Source organism: Xiphophorus hellerii, chromosome 24, assembly GCF_003331165.1.
Source record: "Xiphophorus hellerii strain 12219 chromosome 24, Xiphophorus_hellerii-4.1, whole genome shotgun sequence".
Lineage (NCBI taxonomy): Eukaryota > Metazoa > Chordata > Actinopteri > Cyprinodontiformes > Poeciliidae > Xiphophorus > Xiphophorus hellerii.
Window position 1 is genome coordinate 8,223,087 of NC_045695.1, and position 13,590 is coordinate 8,236,676.

The 13,590-nt window shown below is 40.9% G+C and overlaps 1 protein-coding gene across 1 annotated transcript; it reads left to right on the plus strand.

Moving 5' to 3' along the window:
• The first annotated feature begins 534 nt into the window (after positions 1-534).
• On the plus strand, positions 535-12,698 carry mrpl39 (mitochondrial ribosomal protein L39). The gene is made up of 10 exons (XM_032556855.1): positions 535-734; positions 1,603-1,809; positions 1,889-2,028; positions 2,113-2,212; positions 2,785-2,852; positions 2,998-3,110; positions 3,193-3,258; positions 3,331-3,484; positions 9,666-9,713; positions 12,474-12,698. The coding sequence occupies exons 1-10, from the start codon at positions 698-700 to the stop codon at positions 12,519-12,521; spliced, it is 981 nt and encodes a 326-aa protein (XP_032412746.1). The 5' UTR covers positions 535-697; the 3' UTR covers positions 12,522-12,698.
• The last annotated feature ends 892 nt before the right edge of the window (positions 12,699-13,590 follow it).

Consider the following 13,590-nt stretch of genomic DNA (forward strand, 5'->3'; position numbering starts at 1 on the left):
TTGGGGTTGCTTTATTTCACCTCTCTCACCGTAACACCTACTGCTGATTCTGGCTGTAAAACCAGCAATGAAACTTTATGGAATGCATCTGAATCCCTTCAGAGACTATTACAGGGTTCCAGATCAAAACTGGGCAGCATCCAATCAGATGAGAGTGCATTATAAATCAAACTGAGACTCAACAGAAATAATGATCGCGATCAATAAAAGCAAATGTACAGAATTAAAGATAAATTAATTATATGTACGTTCGTGAAAACTGAAACACTGATATTCATATGTTTATGCAAATTAATTCTAAAAATGGCATTTAACGTGGATATTTTGTGCTTTTTTTATGTCTCATCTCTATAAATCCACACTAAAACTGAAACATTACTTACTACTGATCTTTAGTTACCTATTCAACTCATATGCTTTGTCATTTTACTAATCATTCATTAAGATGTTATTGTTTTGGCACCAACAGTGACACCTGGTGTCAGTAAGTAGAATTGCAGTTTAGTTCCTCTTTCACACGGAACGTTCAGTTTCCGTTACACAGCGGACATCAATATGTGGTGCACACGACTTATGCATGGCGTCCTTCAACTATAAGTGCTTCTAGCTAGAAATTACTTTGTTTTTCTTTACTGTTATACAGTAAAGTATGTATTTTTAGCTGTTTTCTCTATTAATTGTATTAATACTCGGAACAATGGCGACAAGGACCGCGTGCCAAGTTTTCAGGAGACGTGAGTAGATGTTAGCATGTTAGCATGTTGGACTAGCTTTAAAGGTTTGATAACGATAATTAGTAAATATGGAAGAATTATAGAAATCTCTGCCTAATACAGAACACAAAAATCACTGTTGACAAACAGTGGTTTCTTTATTGCAGCATTGCCTATGGAATAAGAGACGTTATCTCATTAAAGTCGTCAGTTCTGTGGAGGACAAAGTTGGTATTAAATGTAGAAATAAAAAAAAGGCATAGTAAAGTAATTAATGTGCTAAATATTGTATCCAAAAAATTAAAAATAAGAATTATCCCACCTTACTGGAATATACAGTGCGACAAAATTTAAATTAATCATTTTCAACTGTATTAATTTATCACGATTATTTAATTTTTCATGTCCTTTCCAACCTCATTGCTTCAATAATTAGGTTCCTGTATTTCATTTTTTAAATCTTTCAATTACTGTATTTATTTTTATACACATTTTTATTTACTGTCAAAATGTATTACATTTATTTTGTCTGTTTTTTTTTTAATAAAACATGCACAAATATTTTCAAAAAGTTTTTCATATATTGCATATAAATATTACAGAATACTTAATATTCTGTAATACTAAACATAGAAAGGTATTCTGATGTAGGTTTTCTAGAGCCGATTGTGAAGACATTGAACAGGTGAAGGGACAATGATTCCAAACATGGCAGCAAATCTACAATAAAACAGCTTCAGGAGGGAAAAAAACCTCCTGAAGTGTTGCAACAGTCTAGTTAAAGTCCAGATTTTTTAAAAAACAAATTGTATTTCAGATATTTAATTGAAACTTCCTCATCTTCCGTCTTTCTGTTTAAATCCTCTCCTCCGACTCGTTCCACTCTCAGGGTTCTCATCCGCTGCAGCGGCTCTGCGTCCGTCACCCGCAGAGATACGCAGTCGCCGTAACGCCGTGTTCTCTAGAGAGCAGGAAAGGCAGAGAGCTCTGTACCCCCGCATCGAGAAGATCGAGGTGTCCCTGAGGGGGCCTGGCCTGGACGGCACACTACTGATCATGAACAAAGGCATGTCCACTCCACTGAGCTGCGCCAGACGTACGTATAATAGGAAACACCAGACTCTGAAGCTGAAGGGGAAACAACCTGGGCTTAAATATTTATGCGGTTCCCTCAGATCTGACTGAGTATCATGTGGACAACTCGGCACTGGCGCTTGTGGATGGAGAGCTGTGGCCCCTCCACCAGCCCCTCACCGACTCCTGCACCCTCACTCTGCTCACGTTCAACGACAGCGAACCGACTCTCCTCAACGAGGTGCAGCAAAAACAGCAAAGACCAAATTTTTTCAGGGTTGGAGTTCAGGTTTGGGAAAGTTATTAATGTGTCTCTACTTTTCAGGCTTACTGGCGTTCCTGCTCTGCCCTGCTTGGACAGGTCCTGGAGACGGCGTTTAAGGATGATTACACCGTGGAGCTGCTCAACACACCGGAGATCCCAGGTAGAGGAAAACCCACAGACAATGATCGACACTTTTCATAAGGAGGATATGTAACAAATGGTCGTTACTAAAGAAGCTGCTTTTTTAGATGCTTCTGCATGAACATTCGTGAAAGTTTAGTGGAAGGATAATAAATTGGGGAGGAGAAAAAGATGCTGCCTTGAGAGAGTTGTAAACACAAAACCCAGCAAGGGAAAAACAATACTGCAAAAATACAAAATCCTATCAAGTGTTTTGGTCTAGTTTCTACAGCAAATATTTTAAGACACTAGAAATAAGACAAAACTAACGTAGAGTTAGGAATTATTGGCGTAAAACAAGCTCTTATATTTTGCTAAAAAGTTACTTCTAAGTTAGTTTTCTCTTATTTCAAGTGTGCCAATATTTTTGCGTTACAAACTATTTCAAAAATACTTAGTGAGTTTTTGTGTTTTTGCAGTGAATGGTCTCATCGTTTCATTCAAAAGAAAAAAAAGAGCTTTTCGTATTAAAAATGTTTTTTTCTTTTATGGGTCAATATTTCTTTAGAATGCAAATGATTCACATTTGGTTCTTTTCGTAACTTCCTGCAGTGACTTCAGGGGCGTTCTGCTGTGACGTCGTCCTCGACCCTCAGCTGGACTCCTGGACTCCATCGCCGGTAACACAGATCAAAAATGAACCATTTTGAATCAGAAACAAGTTTCCTTTCTGTTTCTGTGAAACAACTTGGTACCATTTGAGTTCACATCGCAGAAAAGCAAGTATTTAGGTGTTTGTGGGTTAATGGGGTCATGTGCTCGCAGGAGTCTCTGCGTTCTCTGACCCGCGGGGCCCAGCAGCTGATCCATCACAACCTGGCTTGGGAGCCTCTGGAGGTGGCGCCCTCTGTGGCGCTGGAGGTTTTCTCACATAGCAGGTCCAGATTGACTCGAACACGTCGAACTCACAACAACAACAAAAAATTGTGTTTTCTCAGTTTCTGTCTTTCTGTGTCTCAGGTGTAAACAGGAGGAAGTAGAACAGAAAGCATCAGACAGTCCTAAAGGCACAGTCATGCTCTATAGGTGATTATTATTATTCATTTATTTGGTTATTTATTTTTCCTCAATTTGACCATCTGTCTGTATTTTCTTTAGATGTGGTGATCATGTGCTGCTGAGTGGGGGCCCTCTAGTGGCCAGAACAGGCCTGTGCTCCCAGTATGAGGTGACAGCTATGCACAGCCTGGGTCAGGGTCCCTGGGGTCACCACCGCAGAACGCAGGGCCTCTCTCTGCCTCTGCAGCTACAGGTAAGCTGATCTAAGCCCAGCAAATTTCTGCCCCTTTTAAGCTTTTAATTACATTAACTGCGCCTAATTTTAAAGTTTTTTTAAAAAGTAATTATCATGATAAATATTGGATGTGATTATAGATTATTTACTATTCCACTAATTTGAATGAAAATAATCCTGTTAATGGAATTTTTTGTTATGTGGAATTAAAACAAAAATAAATGTTTGTTCATTTATGGATCTTATTTATTTATTTTTACTTTTTTTTAATTAAAAAATAATAAAATTATTTTTTATAAGGTATTTACTGTCCTGTTAATGGAAGTTTTTTTTTTATCTGGAATAAAGCAAATTTTTAGTTTACTTTATGATTTTTTTTTTACTATTTATTCTATTTTTATTAATATTGAAAGAATTTCATTTAATTAATATTGGCCATAAAAAACAATTGTTTTTGGTCCAGTTTACTGATATTTAAAATCCTGTTCCCTCGTTAGCCAGGAGGGGGTGCTGTTTGAATGCTGTATTTAATGTATTAGAAGGAGCTTTGTGTCCCATATTAAATAGATGCATTCAAGATAAGATGAAGGAAAGAGCTCCACATCACTAAACTGGATTAGATCTTCTCTTTTCTATTGCAGCTCGTTGTTGTGGAGGATGAATCAAAATGTTGTAAAAACTACAACATTAACCATTTTATCAGTGGTGTGTAAATGTTTTCCTCTGCACTGCTCTGTTGAACTGAACTGGTTCAGCAGTTTTTCCCCCCAGCAGCCTGCTCAGCATCAGCAGCTTCAGCTGCAGTCACTTTCTTCCTCAACAGTCTGGAAACATGTGCAGGTTCAGTGTTTTCCTGCTCTGGAGAAGAATGGAGAAACGGAAAGCAGCAGGGATCTTTGTCCACCTTGATCTTCTCTCGAAGTTTCCTCGTTTGTGTTCACCTTTTATAGGGCTTTTCCACTCTATGGAGGTGCTTGCGTTGGCTAGCGCTGTTGCCAGGCTTGTTTCATTGGCCTGAAATCTGAAATCCACCTTTGCCTTGGAGGCATTATGTGATGGAGTCTGTCCCGGGGCCTTCCTGAAAACCTCCAATCAGTTCCTCTTTTGGAACATTAATTTACACTCTTTCATCGACTATCAGCTTCTCTGATTTAACACTCATTTATAATATTTTGGTAACCACAAGTCATTAGTTATACTCATCATAATATATTTGGATTTAATATAGGTGATCTTCTGAAAAGAAAACAGAAACTATCCATTATTCTAATGATTTGAAACCAAAGTTACTCTGTATCTCCTGTTGTATTGGGTCTTACTCAAAGTGCTTTGTATTGGGTCTTACTCAAAGTGCTTCTACTTCATTCTGTAAATCTTTCATACATGGAAATGAGGAACAGTCTCAATTATTTTTCATAAATCTGTAGCCTGGAAACTTAACTCCCTTCCTGTTTTCACAGGAAACCTGTTGTTGTTCTTTCATGGTTCTGCAACACGTTCTCTGCTTCATTCTATTTCTTTTTGGTTAGATGCAAAAAGAAATAGAATTAAAGCTGCAAGCAGCCTCGGGCGGCCCTCGCAGCAAGCGCCGCTCCGGCCTATTGGCCACCGCGGGGGTTCCAGCCACCGCAGAAGCTCTCTCACGGTTTCCAGAGCCGCAGCCCGCTCCCCACCGCAGAAGCTCTGCCGCAGTTTCCAGCACCGCCGCCGCTAGCCGCCGCAGAAGCTGTCGCGCATTTTCCCCACCCGTCCACCGGGCGATACGCGTGAATGTGTTCGGCGGCGCTCCCCGACGACTGTCAAAAAATCTGGTGCAGATCGGTCGATGCATCGAGGAGATATAGCCGATGTATTAACTTAGGGGGCGCAGTGGAGTCAAATTACATTTCAACCTTGTTGGGCTCTTTAGAGGTGAACAAAGGTCATACATATCCAGTTTGGAGCCAATCGGATGATCCATGCTTGAATTAGAGCCAAACGTATGAATATGGCGAGGGACTGATATTCGCCATTTGGCCACGCCCACACGGTTCAGCCAGCAGCGAGCATTGACAGAGTTTATCATCCGAATCATCTTGATTAGGTCAAGAGAGCCATAAACAGAGCTTTCCAAGTAAAAAAATAGCACTTCCTGTTCCGAGGGGGCGGGGCCTAAGTGATGTCATCATTTGACCATTGGATATTATTGGACACTCAATTATGATCAATCACTGAACGTTTGGTGTCTCTGTGAGTTTTTGTGTTAGAATTACAAATTATTTAATTTTTTCCTCCATTACAACATTGAACTGTCATTCCGTAGGGCAATGCTGCCCTCTGGTGTCGAATTACTGAAATAATGAAACTATTTCAGTGGGCAGCAGAGGGCAGCATTGCCCTACAAACAACGAACATGGACTGTTTATTATGTAATTACACAGAAGATCTCTCTAATTCATTCTGAGGGGGCGGGGCTTAGATGACGTCATAATATGATGACATAGCATTGTCAGGCATCAGACCAGGATGAGTCAGGCCAAGTTTGGTGCAGCTCGGTCGAAACATGTGGAATCTAGAAGCAAACGTATGGCCTCGGCGTTACAGGTCACTTCGCCACGCCGCCACACCCAGCTGCTTCATCGCAGCCGGTCAGGGCTTGGATCCACAACACACCAACATGTCTTCTGTCTCTGGACACAGTTTCATGTTGATTAGGTCAAAGGGCTAAGATAGCGACCGTTCACAGTAAAACATGACACTTCCTGTTCTCAGGGGGCGTGGCCTAAGTGATGTCATCATTTGACCATTGGATATTATTGGACACTCGATTATGATCAATCACTGAACGTTTGGTGTCTCTGTGAGTTTTTGTGTTAGAATTACAAATTATTTAATTTTTTCCTCCATTACAACATTGAACTGTCATTCCGTAGGGCAATGCTGCCCTCTGGTGTCGAATTACTGAAATAATGAAACTATTTCAGTGGGCAGCAGAGGGCAGCATTGCCCTACAAACAACGAACATGGACTGTTTATTATGTAATTACACAGAAGATCTCTCTAATTCATTCTGAGGGGGCGGGGCTTAGATGACGTCATAATATGATGACATAGCATTGTCAGGCATCACACCAGGATGAGTCAGGCCAAGTTTGGTGCAGCTCGGTCGAAATATGTGGAATCTAGAAACAAACGTATGGCATCGGCGTTACAGGTCACTTCGCCACGCCGCCACAGCCAGCTGCTTCATCGCAGCCAGTCAGGGCTTGAATCCACAACACACCAACATGTCTTCTGTCTCTGGACACAGTTTAATATTGATTATGTCAAAGGGCTAAGATAGCAACCGTTCACAGTAAAACATGACACTTCCTGTTCTCAGGGGGCGTGGCCTAATTGATGTCATCATTTGACCACAGGGTATTTTTGGACACCTAATGATGATCAATAATTTAAAGTTTGGTATCTCTGTGAGTTTCTGTGCAGGATATATAAGAGTTTCGTGTTTCATGGCGAGTAGGTGAACTTTGACCCCTGGTAAGCCCCCTTCAGCAAGCTCATGCAGTCACCAATTTGATAACTTTAAATCAAACATGCCTTATGATCAGACTGACCGAGTTTGAAGCCGATCAATCGAAATCCCTAGGAGGAGTTCGATCAAATGCAAAGGCTGTAAACGTCAAAATCGAGGTCAAATGAACTTCAATCTAAAATGGCCGACTTCCTGTTGGGTTTAGAGCATGGCTCTAAGAGACTTTTTTGTACGTCCCGACAAGATACACATGTGTACCAAGTTTCGTAATTCTAGGTTTAAGCATGGCTTGGGGCTGTTCATTTAAAATACTCTAGGGGTCGCTATAGAAAAATTAGGCCACGCCCACCAAATATCGCTATGGATTCCTGTTCGGGGATGGATAAGGATCCATCCTAGTGAGTTTGGAGCAGCTCACCCCGAAACTGTGGAATTCAGAGCCAAACGAAATTCGATGGCGTTCGCAACGCCGCCACGCCCACCTGCTTCATCGCAGCCGGTCGGGGTTGGAATCCACAACACACCAACATGTCTTCTGTCTCTGGACACAGTTTCATGTTGATTAGGTCAAAGGGCTAAGATAGCGACCGTTCACAGTAAAACATTACACTTCCTGCTCTCAGGGGGCGTGGCCTACATAAAAAAAAAATTTCACTGCAGGGTATTTTAGGGCACCCGATGACAACCAATCACTGAAAGTTTGGTCCCTCTATGTGTTTTTGTATAGGAAATATAAGAGGTTTTTGTTTCATGGCGTGTAGGTGAACTTTGACCCCTGCTAACCCCCCTTCAACATGCTCCAAAACTCACCAATTTGATAACTTTAAATCAGACATGCCTTATGATCAGACTGACCGAGTTTGAAGCCGATCAATCGAAATCCCTAGGAGGAGTTCGATCAAATACGAAGGCTGTAAACGGCCAAATCAGGGTCCGAAATGGACCTTCAATCCAACATGGCCGACTTCCTGCGATACTTGCACTATGACATTACTTGTAAATTCTGAGCGTCTTAGTGAGCTCTACAACTGTACCGAATTTCAAGTCTCTACGATGAAGTAAGTGAATAGCAATGGGTCTGTTGAAAATTGCTAGTTGCCGCCGTTGAGCAATTTTTTTTGCGATTTTTGCAACGACCTTAAAATTCAAAATTTTTAAACCGCCTAGTCGCTTCCGCCAAGTTTGGTGAGTTTTTGAATATGATAAAGCCCCCAAAAAGGCACACGAAGAGGTGGGAAGAATAATAATAATAAACAGTACAGATACAATAGGCCTTCGCAGCGCTTTGCTGCTCGGGCCTAATTAAAGCAACGCTTGCATGATCTTATTGAAATGAGTTACCTTGTAGTATAAATTTTAAAAGTGGATTTCTAGAAGCTTACTAGCCTTTAACTAGACGACCTACAGAAAGGATGAGGTTTATTTTAACTGCATGTGTTGTTACTGCTAAACTAAAATCATTTTCAGATTAACTGGATGACACTACTTTCTTCCTTCTAGCTGACTTCCTTCCCTTCCTTTGGTTTCTAACTCCTATGTTGTCTCCTTCCTTCCATCTATCCTTCCTTCCTTCCCACCTCTTATCCTACTTCTCTTATGACCTTTTGTCCTTCTTTCTACCTTCATTCCATCCTTCCCTCTTTCTTTCCATTGTCAGCTACCTTTTGTTCATCCATCCCTCCACCTGTCCATCTGGTCAGGATCAGTTCGTTCTTCCTTCTTTGTCCCTTTACTATTCCATCCTTCCATACTTGTCATTTCTTTAGTTTTGTATTTGTCTGGAAATGTCAGGGGGTGTTTATATGAAATTATTTAGGAATCTTGTTGAATCTTGAATCAAAATTAGAGGTGTCAAAGTTAATTGCCTGGTAGCTCAAACTCTTTTGAATGTGTGATTAACACACAGGCTTCCGTACTTTTAGGACCTTTTCCTTCTCTGTTTCAACTGCTCCTCTATGGCGGAAAATCTCCGGTTTCTTTTGAAAGTCGTTCCTGGAAACGGAAAACAGTAGCTGCAAAAAGAGAGACAAACAGGATCAAACTCTGGAATTATTTTACTGCTGTAGATTTTTAAAAAGGCATAGCAAAGCATCACTTTACATGCAGTTAATCTCTACTGAAGCAGCACAAAACCTTGAACAGATGAACATTTGTAGCTTTTAATAAGCTTCTTCTTATGATTCTTTGTCAGGAAAACAAAACTTATCATTATTATATGGTTCAGTTTGTAAAATTAGATGTTTGTTTTTATTGTTTTCAAACATAGTAAAAATTGTAATTAAAAAAAGGAAGTTAAAAGAATGAGTCTTAGTTCTGTGTTGCACTACATTTTATTCATTGTACTTTATTTGTTTCCTTGTTTTAATCACTTAAAATCTGTTTATGTTTGTTTCCTTTTTATTGGTCAAAGGGAGTGTTTTTAGAGAACGTGCTTCCATTTACAGAGTTTTCTTGATGGTTGTCGTGTTTGTTTGCAAATATAAAACAACTATGTAAAGAAACATCCAGAACATTTAGAGAAAAAAAAAACCCCTGTGGTTAATTTGCAATAAATCGCAAGTTAACAACGGACACAAAACAATCAGCCGTTTCCACAGCGATGCGTCTCAGCTGCAGACGCAGGGATATGTGCTCCGTGTTTGTGCACATGTGCCTGCATCATGTCACGTTTCCTCTTCCTTTCTGCAGGCTCATCACACGATCTGGAGGAGACTGAGGCAGCGGGCAGAGAAGCTGGTAAGGACAGTAAACATTTCGGTTCTCTACCTCACGCAGCCAGCTGACAGGAGCCTCTCAGCGTTTCTGGGCTTATTGGACGGGTGTCCAGACAACTGCCTGCTTCACGTTTTGCCAACTCCCTAGCTGCAGCCAGAGGTTAGGATTTACCACTGCTATTTTTATTGCCTTCATTCTAATGCAGGCAAAAAAAAAAAAGGCAGAGGAGATGCATGGTGGGCTGTAATCTTTCGGAAACAGCAGGTCCCATCCTGCTGGTGCGAGCGCAGCATCAAAAACACAGGCGCTAACTGGAGATCCAAGGGAAGAAGTATTTTTAAACCTCTCCAAGTTCAGAGCTGCAAATGGGCGGAGATTTGGAGCGACGCAGAGGACAATCTGCTCTGTTTCCTACACAGCCGGGAAAAGGATCAAACATTATGTCATTTGATTTCATCGTTTTCCAGGTCTGGATGAAAATGAACAAAAATAAGAGCATAGAAAAACATTTATTCCCTGCTGCACTGTCTAAATTCCCATCTTGTATCCTAACATCCTCAGGTCAATTCCTTCCTCCCTTCTAGACTTGTCTCCTTCTTTGTCTACCCTTCCTTTCTAACTTTAGATCTTTCCTTTTATTTCTTCAAACTCTTCCTTCCTCTAGTCTTCTCTGTCTTCCTTGAGTTCTAAGTTTCTTCCTTCCTTCTTTCCTTCTTTGTTTTTTTTTTTCAGGTTTTGTATGTAAAGCTTTCTTATTATAGGAATTTCCATCCTAAACTTCTGGCCCGGCTTAGTATTCTGTGTTTTAAAATTGAGTGTGAATCATTAATTCAGGTCTGGAAAAGTCTCATTTCTACATGATGAACGCCTCAGTCGCCCTGCAGCACAAGATTCTGCAAATGTAAAGTAGGCTAAGAGTTAATTTAGGATCCATGTTGGCAAAATATATTTTTTGCTGCAGCCTTTCTGGCACCAGTGATTGCGTAATTTAAAGGGGTAAAAAAAAAAAAAAAAAAGGTGTTCGTTTATAGAAACTCTTAACTTGGCAGCTGATGACATTGTGTGCTGTGTGGCCTACATTTTCCTGAAATAAGACTTCCTGAGCGATGCAGGACTTTTTGCTCTTCCTTTTTGTAGTCTACTGTGATTTTAACACCTGAGTCTAATAGATGCAGCTCTCTGTGTGTGTGTGTGTGTGTGTGATGTGTGTGTATGCAGTGGGCAGCGTCCTGATTGTCCTCTGGATCCCATATGGCGGCAAAGCCCATACGCCACCAGTTAGTTAGAAACTTCTGTCAAGGACATTTATTCCAGATTATGAGGAGACAAATTATGTGAATTATAGTTTATTGGCAAATCATCCTTCAATTTTTACCTTTTTAATACCAAACAATAGTGATATCATCTAAAGACTGATGGGTAAAAAAAAGGTTTGATTGCTGTAATAATGAAGAAATAGCAAATGCAACATTGATTGTTAAATAATTTCTAAAGCAGAAATAAATATTTAGGGATATTTTGGTTGAATAAATTGATTTTAAATATATATCTGAGAGGGTATGAATAATTCTGGGCTAAATTGTAAGTTTCACACTTGCTTTAACTTTGACGTTTGCAGATAAAACATCTTTCTCACTAACGTGGTAGAAATGGCGAACAGAAAAAAGACAGTAGCTACTCCGACTGTCCCGCTAGAAATGTACATTTGCACAGTTTTGTTCAGAAAGCAGCTGTGTTTGCTTTTTTTTATATCTGGTCGTTCTGTGCTCTGAGTATTTGCAGCAGTTTGTGGAAAAAATATCTGGAGAGACTTTCCAGTCCCACCCTTCAGCAAAAGTGCTGACATCAATTTGTGCAGTTCTGTTTCTATGTTGATAGAGAGAGAAGAGTTTATCTTATTGAAGCAGGTGATTTATTAGGCTTTATTTCATCTGTCTCTAATGCCGGAGTCTGTCTTTGTTCTTGTTTAAATGCCACAGCTGTGTAGATTTTAAAATGGCTGCTCTGACAGGAAGCTATTTTTCTTTGCCATTCACAAAACGCACGTCTGCTTTTAGAGGTGCACCAATCCACTTTGTTTCACTATCGATACTGACACCAATATCTGAGATTTAGTATCGGCCGATGCAGAGAAACTGTCCTGAGTTAACTTAGTTTTTGTTTTGTTTTTTCTTTCTTTTAAAAAAAAAAAAAAAGACATAAATGCACTGAATTGCAATTTTATTTGCCAACTTTACTCCAGTGCAGCACACTTAAATACACCAATAGCTTCACAAATGAAGTATTGGGACCGGTACAGATATTAACATCAGATCGGTGCATCTCTACCTGCTATAGTTAATAGGTGTGTCCTCTTGTCTTTCCCATTATTATTATTATTTTTTAAAGAAACAGACACACTCCAATGAATCAGGAAGACAAATCTTCTTCTGTTCTGCCGCACACAACATCGTCTTTTGTTTATCTCGGCGCTGTGCGGTTGTTGCTGTTGTGTTGTGGAGGTCTAAAGCCTGGACGTGTCGCCCGCCGGTGCGCAGAACAAGGCAGGGACGGCTGGAGAGCAGCAGAAGGCGTGGGCGGATGCGCTGCGTCAGCCGGCTGCAGGCAGCAGGGAGGCTCGTCCCCCGTCTGCCTCCAGCTGGCGCGCCAAACGCCGCCGCCCACGCCGCAAACCAGCATCACGACCCCGCGCCTGGATGTTTTGCCTTTTGTACACCTTCGTGAATAAATGATGCATCCTTGTTTTGTTTTTTTTTTCTTCTTCTTCTTTCACTTCTGCAGGTAGAACCAGAAGAGAAACAAGAATCGACTCCACCCCCCCTCTCCTGACTCGGCTCAGCCTCCAACCAGCCAGTGATCGCCTTCCACCCCATTCTGACCCTCAACCATCTATCATTTGTTCAATAAATGCTCAACATTAGCCACAAATCGGCTTCATTTTTGTGATCCTTGCAGCTGTAAACAAATGAGCCAAAATAAAGTAACGTGTCTGCTTTTTGCAACAAAGGCTGTGTGTGTGTGTGTGTACCCGCAGCTGTTGTATCAGTGGTCAAACAGGTGGCTCCTGACCCTCCCGAGTTTAACTGGAGCTCCTAAGCTGGTGTCTTTTGACTTGTTTTCGCCAGAAGTGCAGTGATGAATTGGACCCCGAGAGGTGCGTCATCTTTGTTGGGGAAATTCCACTTCTGGTAAATCAGCGCGAAAAGTAATCGTCTGACTCTATTCCACAGAACTCCCATCAGAAACGCTCGCCGCAGCTGTTGGCGCCGATCCGGCGTCCCGATCCAACACCCCGACAAGAGACACACCCCGGGACATGTGCTGCACACTTGAAGTCCAGCGCCTGCTCCAGCTGAGAAGCTTGAATTTGTGCCCTGAATGCCTCCGCAACAATTCACTAATCCAGATATTAAACCATAAAGTCCTTTTCTAATGTCAAAGAGCGAGTTTAGCAGCAGCAGGTTTTAGTTTAGCTTCATGTTGTGTTTTCTTCAGGTTACTGTGTGTGTGTGTGTGTGTGTGTGTGTAGGAGGTTTTACGGGTTTGGACGGTGACGGCTGCGGATCGACATCACGCCATCAGAAAGCGATCCGTGTGAGTGAGAGGGAGAAACGTTTAGCATTTAGGAGAAGATACAAAGTAAGCTGTAGTTTTTGTTGCAGCAGAGAGGAGACACATTTTCTAACTGGCCTTGATTGTTTACTCAGTTCATATTCGGTTTGTTAATAGTAAAGTTTCTCTGTTTTAATGCATCATAAAAAGGGGAAAGTGTTTAATTTGAACAGTATTAAGACAAAACTGACGCTGAATATAAAGTGACAAACGTTCCTAAAATTGAATTTAATTCAAAGATACTTTATGTATCCCAAAAGGTAATTAAATGTTGCAGTAACTCATA

Coding starts and splice junctions, on each gene's coding strand:
- mrpl39 (XM_032556855.1), top strand. CDS start 698: ATGGCGACAAGGACCGCGTGCCAAGTTTTCAGGAGAC. Junction 735..1,602: donor GTGCCAAGTTTTCAGGAGAC/GTGAGTAGATGT, acceptor TTCCACTCTCAG/GGTTCTCATCCGCTGCAGCG. Junction 2,853..2,997: donor ACTCCTGGACTCCATCGCCG/GTAACACAGATC, acceptor ATGTGCTCGCAG/GAGTCTCTGCGTTCTCTGAC.